Raw genomic sequence first — 16,389 nt, 5'->3', positions numbered from 1 at the left:
GCCATGAACTTTATTTTCTGAATGTCAGCTCAGGATTTGGGTTGGACCCCATGGAATGGCTTCATAACAACCATAGGGTTGTGGATCATTTGTCAGGTATAAAAGCACTGAATTGTCTGTGTTGTATCATGTTCTCCTCTAACATCACATTTGCAATGAGAGGAGTGATACCTAATCTGCACAAATCAGTACTTACTGCAGTGTGGAATTGCAGCTCTGTACTCGTACCTGCATGCAGTACATGCGCACTAATGGGTACTGATACACCGTTTGTTGTGATAGAAGAGCTGTCGCTCGCAATCTTCTGGTGACAAGATCTTTAATTTCTTTTACTTCATTGATCGAGGTCTGCACTCTTCTTCCTCGTTTGTCCCCCCCCCCCCCCCCCCTTGTGCTCCTTTTCAGTGTGCTGAAATTGTTGACTATTGTTTCTTTGTTGCACCCATTAGTTTTTTTTTTTCTTTAAGAGTATGATTTGCAAATTCCTCTCATGCTTGCTGTTTGTGTTTCCAGTGGGAATTTTTTTCCTAATGTCTGATAAATTTGTTCTTCTTTCTCCTTTGGCCATTTGGTTGTGTCTGTTTGTATAGGTCAGACTGCCGAGTTATTAGCCTTTTATGCTCTCTACTGATGGTTTCCATTTTAACCACTGGATGGCAAATAACAAAGCAATAGAATAATTAGTACATAATAAGTGTCTGTCACCAGTGTGGTGCCTGCAAAATCAATTTTACATTTTACACAAAAACATTCTTATTAATTGTATTTTTATAAGTGTTGCTTCTTTTATATAGGACATCAAAAGAATGTTCATTATACAGATTTAATTTTGAACTTCGTAAATCTGAAGTACAGGTTCTCTCATTTGTACTTCTTTTTTGGTGCATGGAAGTGAATAGTATTTGAATAAAAAATTTTTACCTGCCATTGGAATCAATGCATCCAACATCTCATTTTTTTCAAATATAGGAAATTTTCCTTAAACACTCATAAGTTTAAGGTTAGTAATGGAATACAGTTAGGTTGCCAAGTACAAATAATAAACCCAACGAGTTTAGTTTTTTCCATATATTTTTTTCTGTTGCATTATCACTACAATGTGACTGTGCCTGTGCTCGTCCTATCAGTAATATATATAATCTTAAATAGCCTACGTATAATGATGGCAGTCATCCTTTGTACTCTGATGCCTTAAAACAGACCCACCTCATAGGAAAGATCGCTCAGAAACACGTGATAAGCGAAAATCTTATCAGCGATAATTCAGTTTAAATCTCTGATGCTGTGACCATGGAAAATATGTCTTTATGGAGTCCTTTGTTTAATTTACGATAAAATCTGTAAAGTTTCGTGTTGATATTTTAGGGAATGGGAGAAAAGGGCAAAGATGTGAGTGATTATTATTAATAATAATAATAGTCATCACTAAAACCATTAGCTCAGATTGATGAAAATTAGTCATAATAAAACATAAGGCTTTCCCCATTGAAATCTGCTAAGAATGTATACTTTTCATGGCATGAGTTGTATGTATGCTGTCCCCAGCACTGAATACAGTGTCATGCAGGATAATACAATTGGCATTTACTATTTGGCAAACATGCATGTGTAAAATCCTATTACTTTCTTGCATTCTACAAGGATCATTCAATAGGTATTGCCCCGCACTTTTTTCTCAGAGAATATTTACTGTTAAGAGTCAGAATTTGATGACAATATAAATCAATGTGTCCTGTCCATGTCCTATTTTTGTATGTAGCCTCCATCACAATGGAAGAGTATGTATTCCCTGCTGGTAAAAGCTCTTGTCCTGTAAGCTTAGCCATATTTTCACTGCGTGACTAACACTCTCATCATCTTCAAAGTGTGTTCCCCAATTGTCGAGTTGTGATGTGCCAATCGGCCTGAATAGTGACATCCACATGATCCAGCATGTCTGGAGCAGTGGCTGTGATAGGATGTCCCAAGTGTGGCTGAGCTCTGTTTCTGCATTTCCTGAGGCTGTAACTTTCTTTACCCAATGTCCAACTGTACTACTATCAGTTGAAGCATCGTCATACACTGCACGCAGACGTTTATGGATGTTCACCACTGTTTCTTTTTCTGCACACAAGAATCCAATAAGAGCATGCTGCTTGTAATGAGAGTCATATGTAGACGCCATTTTGATGCTGTACTACGTCTCTGCCATCTGCCAGAGGGGTTTGAAACTTCAATAGCACACAGATCAAGCATCAAATGTGAAGCACAAACATGGATGTTTGTGTATGTATGTTAATGGCTTTTTAAGAAAATGTGGGACATGATGACCCTCGTACAAGTGCAAGGATTTCGATAATATAAAACTGGTAAGACTATCATGAACGTAATATAAAAGCATAGACTAAATAGAACTAACTGTTATTCCCATACTTTTCTCAGGTCGTTGAGAGGAGTCAAAGTCAACGTGCTGAAGCAAGGGATTCCAGAGTCAGAGAATACTTCTATGGACTTCGTTCTCCATTGTATCCACATTCTTTTGATGTGAGATTCAGTGAACTAAAAATATATAAAATCGGAGCTCCAGCATTGCCTGATTCGTGCATGCCCTTGGGAATGAAAGCAGAAGATAACCATACAAAGCTAGTTGCAGTAACACCAGGTATTTCTTTAAATTTTCCTTCCATGTGTTATTTTTCATTCAACCTGTTTGTTTGTTTATTTATTTATTGCATCTTCTTGTTAAAAAGACATTTGAAAGAACACATGCTATATTTAACATTGAACCTTAGTGTTTTTGTCAGTCTAGCAGAATGCCGCTGGGCATTATCATGGAATAGCATCGATTCACGCAGTCTTCCTGGTTGTTGTACTTGGATTGTGTCTGCAATATGTCTCAATTGTTGACATTAAATGTCAGCAGTGATGTTTACCCTTGTGCAAGCAATTCGTAGTAGACCACACTGTCACTATTCCAACAGATGCATAACATTATCTTTTGTGGATACATGCAGGTCTTTGTATGTGGCGTTACTGCTTTTTTTTTTATTTTCCTTATGTTAGCATAAAGACACCATTTCTTGTCACTAGTATCAGTACAAGATAGGAATGATTGGTGTCGTTGATGAATCAGTTGATGACGAAAAAGCAGAGATACACAAATAATAAATGACAATCGATTGGTAAATCTGTAGCAACAGGAATACCGACATGCAGAACAAAAACACTGTGAACTTTTGCACCAACCTAATATTTCTCATTATACTTTGAGATGTGGTACTGGATAAACGCTGCACCCCTATCTCACACTCTTTGCGACCACTGCTTCCCTTTTATGCCCTTTGATTTTTATAACTGTCGTCCAGTGTCTGTACAAGTTGTGAACAACCTTTCGCTCCTGGTATTGTACCACTGATACCATCAGAATTTCAAACAGTGTATTCCAGTCAACATCGTCAAAACCTTTCACTAAGTCTATAAATTTTACAAATGTAGATTTGCCATCCCTTAACCTATCTTCTAAGAGAAGTTGAAGAGTCAGTATTGCTTCACTTGTTCCTATATTTCTCCAAAATCCAAATTGATCTTCCCGTAGGTCAGCTTCTACCAGTTTTTCCATTCTTCTGTAAAATATTTATGTTAGTATTATGCAGCCATGATTTACTAAACTGATAGTTTAGTAATATTCATACCTGTCAGCAGCTGCTTACTTTGCAATTGGAATTATTGCATTCTTCTTGCAAACTTAGGATATTTTGCATGTCTCATACATCTTGCATGCCAGGTGGAATAGTATTGTCATGTCTGGCTCTCCCAAGTATATCAGTAGTACTGACAGAATGCAATCTACTCCAGTGGCCTTTTTTCCACACAGGTATTCCAGTGCTCTGTCAAATTATTCTCATAGTATTATCTCCCCCATCTCATCTCTTTCTGTTTTCTCTTCCCTTCCTATAATATGACCTTCATTTCCCTTGTACAGCCCCTGTATATACCCCTTCCCCCTTTCAACTTTCCCTTCTTCACTAAGTACTGATTTCCATATGAGCTCTAGCTAGTCATATACCACTTCCCTTTTCTCCACGGGTCTCTCTAATTTTATAGTAGGGCATTTCTGCCTTCCCCCTTGTTAAACATACTTCTCAGCCTTGCATTTGTCCTGCAGTCATTCCTGCATAGCCATTATGCACCTCCTGTCAATCTCATTTTCCTATCGCTTGCCTTGTTACTGCATTTTTATATTTTCTCCTTTCATCCATTAAATTCAATATTTCTGTAATATCCAAGGATTTTTTGTAGACCTTGTCTGTTTACCTATATGATCCTCTGCTGCCTTAAGTATTTCATCTCTCAAAGCTATCCCTCATCTCCTACTCTATGCTTTTCCCTGTTGCAGTTGGTCATTACTGTTGCCTAATGTTCACTTTGAAACTGTACAACCTCTGGCTCTTTCAACTTATACAGGTCTTGTCTCCTTAATTCCCTACCTTTTTGAAATTTCTTTGGTTTTAATCTATAGTTTACAATGACAAAATTGTGGTCAGAGCCCACATCAGCCCCTGGAAATATCTTACAGTTTAAAATTTAATTCCAAAAACTCTATCTTACGATTAAATAATCATTCTGAAACCTTCCAATGTCTCCAAGCCCCTTCCCCATATACAGCCTTATTTAATGATTCTTAAGCCAAGTGTTAGCAATTTTTAAATTATGCTCCATGCAAAAGTCTCATCAGGTGGCTTCCTCTTTCATTCCTGTCACTCAGTCCATGTTCACCAACTATTTTTTCTTCCTTTCCCTATTATCATATTCTGGTCCCCCACCACAGTTAAATTTTCATCACCCTGAACTATATGAATAATTTCTTTTATCTCATCATTCATTTCTTCAATCTCTTCTTCATCTGTGAAGCTAGACGGCATCTAAACCTGTACTACTGTGGTGGGTGTTGGCTTGATGTTTGTCTTGACTACAATAATGGATTCATTGCTGTTCATAGCAGCTTACTCACATTCCTATTTTCTTATTCATTATTAGACTCGCTCCTGTACTAACGGCTGAAAGCAAGGGGAAACTACAGCCGTAAATTTTCCGAGGGCTTGGAGCTTTACTGTATGATTAAATGATGATGGCGTCCTCTTGGGTAAAATATTCTGAAGTTAAAATAGTCCCCCATTCGGACCTCCGGGCGGGGACTACTCAAGAGGACATTGTTATCAGGAGAAAGAAAACTGGCGTTCTATGGATCGGAGCGTGGAATGTCAGATCCCTTAATCGGGCAGTAGGTTAGAAAATTTGAAAAGGGAAATGGATAGGTTAAAGTTAGATATAGTAGGAATTAGTGAAGTTCGGTGGCAGGAGGAACAAGACTTTTGGTCAGGTGAATACAGGGTTATAAATACAAAATTAAATAGGGGTAATGCAGGAGTAGGTTTAATAATGAATAAAAAAAATAGGAGTGCGGGTAAGCTACTACAAACAGCACAGTGAATGCATTATTGTGGGCAAGATAGACACAAAGCCCATGCCTACTACAGTAGTACAAGTTTATATGCCAACTAGCTCTGCAGATGATGAAGAAATTGAAGAAATGTATGATGAGATAAAAGAAATTATTCAGGTAGTGAATGGAGACGAAAGTTTAATAGTCATGGGTGACTGGAATTCGTCAGTAGGAAAAGGGAGAGAAGGAAACATAGTAGGTGTATATGGATTGGGGCTAAGAAATGAAAGAGGAAGCCATCTGGTAGAATTTTGCACAGAGCATAACTTAATCATAGCTAACACTTGGTTCAAGATTCATAAAAGAAGGTTGTATACATGGAAGAATCCTGGATATACTAAAAGGTATCAGATAGATTATATAATGGTAAGGCAGAGATTTAGGAACCAGGTTTTAAATTGTAAGACATTTCCAGGGGCAGATGTGGACTCTGACCACAATCTATTGGTTACGATCTGTAGATTAAAACTGAAGAAACTACAAAAAGGTGCTAATTTAAGGAGATGGGACCTGGATCAACTGTCTAAACCAGAGGTTGTAGAGAGTTTCAGGGAGAGCATAAGGGAACAATTGACAGGAATGGGGGAAAGAAATACAGTAGAAGAAGAATGGGTGGCTCTGAGGGATGAAGCAGTGAAGGCAGCAGACGATCAAGTAGGTAAAAAGATGAGGGCTAATAGAAATCCTTGGGTAACAGAAGAGATACTGAATTTAATTGATGAAAGGAGAAAATACAAAAATGCAGCAAGTGAAGCAGGCAAAAAGGAATACAAACGTCTCAAAAATGAGATCGACAGGAAGTGCAAAATGGCTAAGCAGGGATGGCTAGAGGACAAATGTAAGGATGTAGAGGCTTATCTCACTAGTGGTAAGATAGATACTGCCTACAAGAAAATTAAAGAGACCTTTGGAGAGAAGAGAACCACTTATATGAATATCAAGAGCTCAGATGGAAACCCAGTTCTAAGCAAAGAAGGGAAGGCTGAAAGGTGGAAGGAGTATATAGAGGGTTTATACAAGGGCATGTAACAATATGTTTATGTAATGTGTATACATAAACATACGTTATAAACGTCCCCGTTCGTAGTCGCTAATTATAACAATATGTTTCTTTTGTGCTGCAACATACAGCTATAATCAGCGGTGGAAATATATTTGCAAACGCCGACCGTGTGCAGCTGCCTCTTGTTGGATCGTCTGATCAGTCGGAAGTTGCATTGCAGAGGACAGTAAATGCCTATTCAAAATATAATTACTTTTGGATAGCTCAACATGAATTTCCTAAGGGACTGTAGTTTATTATGCATTTACCTGTAGAATGTGGCGCGGAGAAAATATTTCGCCGCATACAACTTCCGTCCGATTTCAAAAAGAATTCGTGACCGTGAACTCTCTATTTGGCAGAAACATAAAGAAAATTAAATAACTTCATGAAGGAGTGAGACATAGATTCTACACTAAATAAATAGTCCAGACACCAATTCCATTTAAATCTGAATTTATGCCAATTAATAGAAGAACTTACACTCCAATGAAAGATTTAACATGGATGCCGTTTTGACTGGCACTTCTCTTCTGGTAATGACAATAATTCCTTTGACGTTTTCACATACACGTCGCACAATAAATTTACTGCTATGCAGTGTTGCACTTTTACTTTACACTAAAATAATATTATTTTTAACGATAATAATAATACGGCGGCAAGACATGCGCATCCGACACAAGTTACAAGAGACAAGAGAAGAATGAGTAACTGTTCATCAAGAATATCCCATACATAAAAGAGAAAATGTGTAAAAGTGTTCTTCTTCTGTCCGTTTTTCGCGCCGCGATTGTCAAAGTCAATAACTCACTGCATCTCTGACGGCGCTTCGACAATAAACAAGTTATGTCACAGGTCATTCACCTTTTACATTCTCGCAACATTATATGCTAACTGTAGCTGTTGCCGAGCGACTGCTTGGTTAGTGAATGATTTAAAATGATAAGACAATCACATAATGTTACAGGCGATATACTTGAAGACAATATTATGGAAATGGAAGAGGATGTAGATGAAGACGAAATGGGAGCTAAGATACTGCGTGAAGAGTTTGACAGAGCACTGAAAGACCTAAGTCGAAACAAGGCTCTGGGAGTAGACAACATTCCATTAGAGCTACTGATGGCCGTGGGAGAGCCAGTCATGACAAAACTCTACCATCTGGTGAGCAACATGTATGAGACAGGCGAAATACCCTCAGACTTCAAGAAGAATATAACAATTCCAATCCCAAAGAAAGCAGGTGTTGATAGATGTGAAAATTACCGAACTATCAGTTTAATAAGTCACAGGTACAAAATACTAACGCGAATTCTTTACAGACGAATGGAAAAACTGGTAGTGGCGGACCTCGGGGAGGATCAGTTTGGGTTCCGTAGAAATGTTGGAACACGTGAGGCAATACTAACCCTACAACTGATCTTAGAAGAAAGATTAAGAAAAGGCAAACCTACGTTTCTAGCATTTGTAGACTTAGAGAAAGCTTTTGACAATGTTAACTGGAATACTCTCTTTCAAATTCTGAAGGTGGCAGGGGTAAAGCATTCCATTAGAACTACTGACAGCCTTGGGACAACCAGTCCTGACAAAACTCTACCAGCTGGTGAGCAAGATGTATGAGACAGGCGAAATACCCTCAGACTTCAAGAAGAATATAATAATTCCAATCCCAAAGAAAGCAGGTGCTGACAGATGTGAAAATTACCGAACTATCAGTTTAATAAGCCACGGCTGCAAAATACTAACGCGAATTCTTTACAGACGAATGGAAAAACTGGTAGATGCAGACCTCGGAGAGGATCAGTTTGGATTCCGTCGAAATGTTGGAACACGTGAGGCAATACTGACCTTACGACTTATCTTAGAAGAAAGATTAAGAAAAGGCAAACCTACGTTTCTAGCGTTTGTAGACTTAGAGAAAGTTTTGACAATGTTGACTGGAATACTCTTTTTCAAATTCTAAAGGTGGCAGGGGTAAGATACAGGGAGCGAAAGGCTATTTATAATTTGTACAGAAACCAGATGGCAGTCATAAGAGTCGAGGGGCATGAAAGGGAAGCAGTGGTTGGGAAAGGAGTGAGACAGGGTTGTAGCCTCTCCCCGATGTTATTCAATCTGTATATTGAGCAAGCAGTAAAGGAAACAAAAGAAAAATTTGGAGTAGGTATTAAAATTCATGGAGACGAAGTAAAAACTTTGAGGTTCGCCGATGACATTGTAATTCTGTCAGAGACGGCAAAGGACTTGGAAGTGCAGTTGAACGGAATGGACAGTGTCTTGAAAGGAGGATATAAGATGAACATTAACAAAAGCAAAACGAGGATAATGGAATGTAGTCAAATTAAATTGGGTGATGCTGAGGGAATTAGATTAGGAAATGAGACACTTAAAGTAGTAAAGGAGTTTTGCTATTTAGGAAGTAAAATAACTGATGATGGTCGAAGTAGAGAGGAATGTTGTCTACTCCGGGGGCCTTGTTTCGACTCAGGTCTTTCAGTGCTCTGTCAAACTCTTCACGCAGTATCGTATCTCCCATTTCGTCTTCATCTACATCCTCTTCCATTTCCATAATATTGTCCTCAAGTACATCGCCCTTGTATAAACCTTCTATATACTCCTTCCACCTTTCTGCCTTCCCTTCTTTGCTTAGAACTGGGCTGCCATCTGAGCTCTTGATATTCATACACGTGGTTCTCTTCTCTCCAAAGGTCTCTTTAATTTTCCTGTAGGCAGTATCTATCTTACCCCTAGTGAGATAAGCTTCTACATCCTTACATTTGTCCTCTAGCCATCCCTGTTTAGCCATTTTGCACTTCCTGTCGATCTCATTTTTGAGACGTTTGTATTCCTTTTTGCCTGCTTCATTTACTGCATTTTTATATTTTCTCCTTTCATCAATTGAATTCAATATTTCTTCTGTTACCCAAGGATTTCTAGCAGCCCTCGTCTTTGTACCTACTTTATCCTCTGCTGCCTTCACTACTACATCCCTCAGAGCTACCCATTCTTCTTCTACTGTATTTCTTTCCCCTATTCCTGTCAATTGTTCCCTTATGCTCTTCCTGAAACTCTGTACAACCTCTGGTTCTTTCAGTTTATCCAGGTCCCATCACCTTAATTTCCCACATTTTTGCAGTTTCTTCAGTTTTAATCTACAGGTCATAACCAATAGATTGTGGTCGGAGTCCACATCTGCCCCTGGAAATGTCTTACAACTTAAAACCTGGTTCCTAAATCTCTGTCTTACCATTATATAATCTATCTGATACCTTTTGGTATCTCCAGGGTTCTTCCACGTATACAACCTTCTTTCATGATTCTTAAACCAAGTGTTAGCTATGATTAAGTTGTGCTCTGTGCAAAATTCTACTAGGCGGCTTCCTCTTTCATTTCTTAGCCCCAATCCATATTCACCTACTATGTTTCCTTCTCTCCCTTTTCCTACACTCGAATTCCAGTCACCCATTACTATTAAATTTTCGTCTCCCTTCACTATCTGAATAATTTCTTTTATTTCATCATACATTTCTTCAATTTCTTCATCATCTGCAGAGCTAGTTGGCATATAAACTTCTACTACTGTAGTAGGTGTGGGCTTCGTATCTATCTTGGCCACAATAATGCGTTCACTATGCTGTTTGTAGTAGCTTACCCGCATTCCTATTTTCCTATTCATTATTAAACCTACTCCTGCATTACCCCTATTTGATTTTGTGTTTATAACCCTGTAGTCACCTGACCAGAAGTCTTGTTCCTCCTGCTACCGAACTTCACTAATTCCCACTATATCTAACTTTAACCTATCCATTTCCCTTTTTAAATTTTCTAACCTACCTGCCCGATTAAGGGATCTGACATTCCACGCTCCGATCCGTAGAACGCCAGTTTTCTTTCTCCTGATAACGACATCCTCCTGAGTAGTCCCCGCCCGGAGATCCGAATGGGGGACTATTTTACCTCCGGAATATTTTACCCAAGAGGATGCCATCATCATTTAATCATACAGTAAAGCTCCATGTCCTCGGGAAAAATTACGGCTGTAGTTTCCCCTTGCTTTCAGCCGTTCGCAGTACCAGCACAGCAAGGCCGTTTTGGTTAATGTTGCAAGGCCAGATCAGTCAATCATCCAGACTGTTGCCCCTGCAACTACTGAAAAGGCTGCTGCCCCTCTTCAGGAACCACACGTTTGTCTGGCCTCTCAACAGATACCCCTCCGTTGTGGTTGCACCTACGGTACGGCCATCTGTATCGCTGAGGCACGCAAGCCTCCCCACCAACGGCAAGGTCCATGGTTCATGGGGGGAGGATGAAGGATGTAGGTTGCAGTAAGTACTGGAAGATGAAGAAGCTTGCACAGGATACAGTAGCATGGAGAGCTGCATCAAACCAGTCTCAGGAATGAAGACCACAACAACAACAACAACAACCACCCTGTATTCACCTGACCAGAAGTCCCGTTCCTCATGCAACCATACTTTTCTAATTCCTATGATATCTAATTTCAATCTATCCATTTCCGTATAACATTTTCTAACCTGCCCGATTAAGTGATCTAAGATGCAGTTCACACAGAAATGGCGTGGCGCAAATGTGTGGTGTGGACATGGCACTGTTTCACAGCACCTCCATGGTAACGTCACTCGTGCGCATGCACACTCTAGTTTGACAAAACTAGCAAGTTTTCTTTCTCTTGTGTGTGCCTTTCAAACCTAAGTACTTTTGCTATTCTGTAAATGGTCTTCTTGTAAATTATTTACAGAAACAAATGTTAACAGTTCTTGATACAGAAGAGGGGCAGCTGTGTAACAGAAAGCTAAAAAAAGACTGACATCAACTATTTAAAAAATACAGTAGAATCTGTAACTTTTTGAGTGTGGCTGAAGAAAAGCGAATTCTAGAAAACTTTGTTTATTAGATAATAATCACAAGTTATTTTTCCAGAGACTTTATAATTTAAAGTAATAAATTTATTGTACATACTAATGCATTGAGTTTTAAATGTCAGCATTACACTCAAATGCTAGAGTAAATAGAAACGTTAATTACATGTTATTTACAAGCTACTTGTTGCAGACACATTCAGTACATTTAATTTTTTGCTTAATTTTGTGACCAGGTGCTGCTCCTGTAAGAATATGATTAACTTTGAATTATACAGAGCCTTCTCCAAAATGTTATATGATGCTGTTCTAAGATTGGACTTGTAAAATTGCAAATCTCTTTCTTTCAGGACCTAATCTGTTGCATCATTTGCTTGCTGTTAGCTTTGCTGCCTCTACAGATGATGATGTCATTCACAGTAATGTTGCAGGTTTTATATGTGTGTAAGTATAGAAGTGTGCTACGAAGTCAGACTTTGATAATAATTATGGTATGGAAAGTTCTGGGAGAATGTAAATAATGTACGAGTAAAGTTAACAACTGACTAAACAATAGAAATGATGTGTTATTGATAGGCACACAAAAATAATGAAGACTTTACTAGTTTTTGGGCAGATCCTTCACTTAAACTATTCAGAGAGTTTATAATTAATTACATTAATTTGAAGAAAATGATATTGTAGTCGAACTTGATTAAACAGTTCTAAATTGTGTATTTCAAAGAAAAAGTCTGATTTGGTTGTTAGTAAATGTTACTGGAAAATTCAGTTAGATTTTTTTTTCTTTTTCTTTTTTTTTTCTGAACCGCAGTTGTAAATGTGCAGTAATACCAAGATGATGATAGCAAAGTTAAAGAGGTGAAGAAATTTATATTGTGGTTTTGATAAGTACAAATAGTGTAATCAGAAATAAGTTTCATTTGAAATGCTTGCTGAATATTTCAAGTTTAACACAAGACAACATTAGAAGTCATTTAACAGCATTAAACCGTAACTAACCTCAATGCCTTTGACACTGCAGAATATTAGGAGGGTGTCAAACAAATTCAGAGTGGCAAATTCTCTTATTTGTGGTCCAGAACAGTTACGTGTATCAGTTAAATTTCACAGTGCGTTTACAGATTGTTTCTCTCCAAGGCAATAGGTAATTATATTGAGTTGTCCTTGTAGGTGTAACAGTGCTTAACAGCATTTGCCATAATTCAAATGCTATGTAACTGACTGCCAGAGAAATATGTTGGCCAGTGGGATGTGAGGTATCTAATATAGCTGCCTTGTAAGGAATATATGCATTTAATATCACTAGCCTGACAAGTTGCTGAGCACAATATGAGAGGGCTAGTGAATTAGGTTGTTTAATGTGGTTTTGTGTACATGTAGTTTGAATGCAATAGTGTAGTAGGTAAACTGGAAGAAAGGTGTACCATAGTTAAAGTGATCCTGGAAAATCATAAGTGGATGCAAATAATGGAGAAAACCACTCACTGTATTGTGGAGCAATTGAAAAGTATATAGATGTGCAAATAAAGTGACTCAGCTTACATTCTTGCACCTTATGCAGATTGTAATTACGATTCATAGGCTCTGCTGCCACATCATTAGTTGTTGTTTTTTTTAAATATGCCTCAGTTCTGCTGCTACTCAATGAGAGTTGTCTGCATTCACACACTATTTGAACTGCAATTGATGTGATTGAATTGGAAATTCATCTAGCACTGTGCTAAGATTGTGGAAACAATAGGAGATCACTTGAAACACCTATAGATTCCATGCAAATGCTCATGTGCAGAATGTGATCTATCAGAAGACTGCTGTTTGATGACAGCTGTGAAATATAACCCATAGAATAGCATGTGTATTGATTTTATTAGACATGGAAATGCATATGATTTGAAACTGTATTACAGTGACTGCAAGTATTAGGACACTATGTGTGTAAATTTTTAAACTGTGTGCTACAAAAAATTGCACAAGCTTCAAATCTGGGGTAATCAAACAATGGAAACTCCAGGTCGGAATACCAACAATGTAATGGAAAGACAGATTGCTGTGTACTGTAAAGATGACACATTAAGTTGCAGACAGGCAGAGCTACCTTAATTGTCATTGAGAAGTGTCTTGTAATTGTTACTATGAGCAACTTAAGGTGTCATCTTTACGATAAGTAGCAATCTTACCTTTTCCTTATGTTTGTTCAAGTTTGTTATAACATAGACTGACAGATGAAGTGAGTGAGTTGAGTTCTGTTCACATGTAAAAGTTAGTTTATTTAATATCCAGTGATTGGCATTTAGTCTGAGCCAAGTATGAAATAGATGTGGGAACAACTATCAGAAACTGAGCTTTCAGCCAACAAGGCCTTCATGAGAGTTAAAACTTCCTCGGCATGCATATTGTTCCACAAAATTTCAGGAGAACTGCCGGATCGTTGTAACTTCCTGCTACAAAATTTTGGCACAGAGTCTTGTGGCCATCTTCAGGTGATACTGGCGAAAATGCACGGAGCTATGGTATTTAAGGCCCCGTTGGCACGTGCGTGGTGGATTCATTTGGTATCACATGCACTACTTGAGCGCGTTTGATTCTGGTGCGCCGCGAGCCCTGCATATTGAAAACTCGCCGCTTTCATATCAATTAAATTGTCTTCCTGCAGTTCCATTATAGAAGTACGCTGGCTATGGAGGACACAAAGTTTTTCAACAATTGGATTCCATGCCAAATTCAACTGAAGACCACTGTCTCGGTTATTAAGAGACTCATTGTCAGACAGTCATATTTCCATGGATTCGTTAATAATAGAACTTCAATATGCAGTTAGACATGTGGGCCACAATATTTGTATCACTGTTGTTCATGACATGATCAGTGGAAATACAGTATTCAGTGATGGCAGTCCTACAAGGCTGAAGAAGGTGAGTATGCCGCTGGTGTTCTCCAATGCGATCCTGCACAGTACATGTTATTTACCCTATATAAGATTTGCCGCATTCACACAGAATCCTGTAAACACCTGCCTTGCGCAGCTATAGGTCATCTTTGACAGACCCCAACAGCAACAAAAATTTTGCAGGAGGGAGAAAGATTGCTTTCATATATATTCTTAGTATTCTGCCTATTTGCCCTGAAATATTACCAATATATGGTAAATAGGCAGTCATTTTAAAGGCCTCTTCCTCTTCTTTGCTCCACCGTTTACAGGTCTGCAGTGCTCTCTCCACTTCAGAAATACAATCAACAGTTCCGTTTGCAAACTATCAGTGTCAGAGATGACGTGGGCTCGGTGAACCAGTGTCTTCAAAACACCTATCATTTGAGCCAGATGTTGGCAACCAGCGGCTTGCAAGTAAAGGTCTGTGTGAGTGGACTTTCTATATACTGAATGACCACTTGTGCCATCGTTCTTGTGTCACACTAAGACATCTAAAAACAGCAGGCAACCTCCATCCTCCAACTCCATAGTTGTAAGAACTCTACTATAAAAGTAACATCAACATATCGCCAAAATACTGTTGGTTTAAAAGTGGCTGAGGCAAGTGCTCACTCCTCCTCAAATTGTTCCAGAAAAAGATTGACCACTGGGGAAGACAATGGACTCCCCATGGCAGACACTGTCTGACTGTTCACAAAACTTATCGTTAAACAAAAAATAATTACAGGAGAGGGAGTGCTCGAACAGCACTGTAATGTCAGCTCCAAACCTATTGCCATTGAGATGTAGTGAGTCCACAAGAGGTACATTTGTGAAGAGTGAAACTACATCAAAACTGACCAACAAGTCATAACTTTGCAGCTGCAATAACTGAAGTCTGCTGATGAAATCACTGCAGTTCTTTATGTGATGTGAACAATTTCCTACCATTGGCTTGAGCAAAGACACCAAATACTTCGTTAAGTCATAGGTGGCTATTCCAATATTACTCACAATTTGACATAAAGGCACATTATCCATGTGGTTCTTCAGCAATCCATATAGCCTAGATGGAACTGAACTATTTGGTATCAGTTTATTAATCACCTCCTTTGGCAAAGAACTGTTAGACAGAAGTTCTGCTGTTTTCCGCACCACACGGGTCGTAGTATCCTTATCAATTTTGCGATATGTTGAGTCGCTTAATAAAACATAGGTCTTATTAATATAGTCCTCCTGTAGTATTGAAACAGTAGCATTACCTTTGTCCGATTTATTTACCACTGTATCCGGGTCTGCTCGCAAGTTGCAGAGGGCTGCCCTCTCCATAGGCAAGATTTTTCTCTTCGGCCGTGTTGCTCTTCTCAACACACAGCAAGACTTACATTATTCCAGCTGCAAAGTTATGACTTGTTGGTCAGTTTCAATGTAGTTTCACTTTTTACAAATGTACCTCTTGCGGACTCACTACATCTCATTGGCAGTAGGTTTGAAGCTGACATTACAGTGCTGTTTGAGCACAGCCTCTCCTCTACATACTTTTTATTTAACAATGGGTTTTATGAGGAATCAGACGGTGTTGCCATGGGGAATCCTTTGTCTCCCCCTGGTGGCCAACCTTTTTCAGGAATAATCATCTTGGTATTGAAGCTCTTTTTTTTCCGTGTTTGCTTTAACAATATATATGTTTTTGGATAGGGTCCGCCTTTAGCAAAACACAGTTTTGTTTTATAACCCAAACATGTTTCACTGCAGTTGCAGCATCCTCAGTGAGCTTTTATTTTCCATATGTTAAAGATAATTAACGTTCTTTGTTGTTTTGTATACATGTGGCTATTAGTTTTTAAAAAATGTGTAGGTTTCTAATTTTTTGCTTCAGCCACTCAATTTCAGCTTTATGTTTGGCATGACGAGCTGCAGGTGACATACTGTTTACATTTACATGTATATAGTTAGGTATTACATTATATGAAAGACAGAGTCTATTGAATTTTATATTTAAAATAGTTTGATGTAACTTTGCTGTAGTGTTCCGGAATTTGTTGTAGAGCTTGCTCGGAAATGCCTGGCAAGG

At 38.5% G+C, this 16,389-nt stretch overlaps 1 protein-coding gene across 1 annotated transcript in view; it reads left to right on the top strand.

Moving 5' to 3' along the window:
• The window catches only part of LOC126362216 (protein CLP1 homolog), a 63,769-nt gene that overhangs the window by 36,323 nt on the left and 11,057 nt on the right, over window positions 1–16,389 (top strand). Inside the window, exons 6-7 of the mRNA XM_050007860.1 lie at window positions 2,422–2,641; window positions 11,758–11,851. Of these exons, the coding sequence (XP_049863817.1) occupies window positions 2,422–2,641; window positions 11,758–11,851 (314 nt within the window). The remainder of the gene's footprint in view (window positions 1–2,421; window positions 2,642–11,757; window positions 11,852–16,389) is intronic.

The sequence above is a fragment of the Schistocerca gregaria genome, chromosome 1, assembly GCF_023897955.1.
Source record: "Schistocerca gregaria isolate iqSchGreg1 chromosome 1, iqSchGreg1.2, whole genome shotgun sequence".
Classification (NCBI taxonomy): Eukaryota; Metazoa; Arthropoda; class Insecta; order Orthoptera; family Acrididae; genus Schistocerca; species Schistocerca gregaria.
Note: the sequence above shows the minus strand (reverse complement) of the source record. Positions and strands in the feature narration are given on the sequence as shown.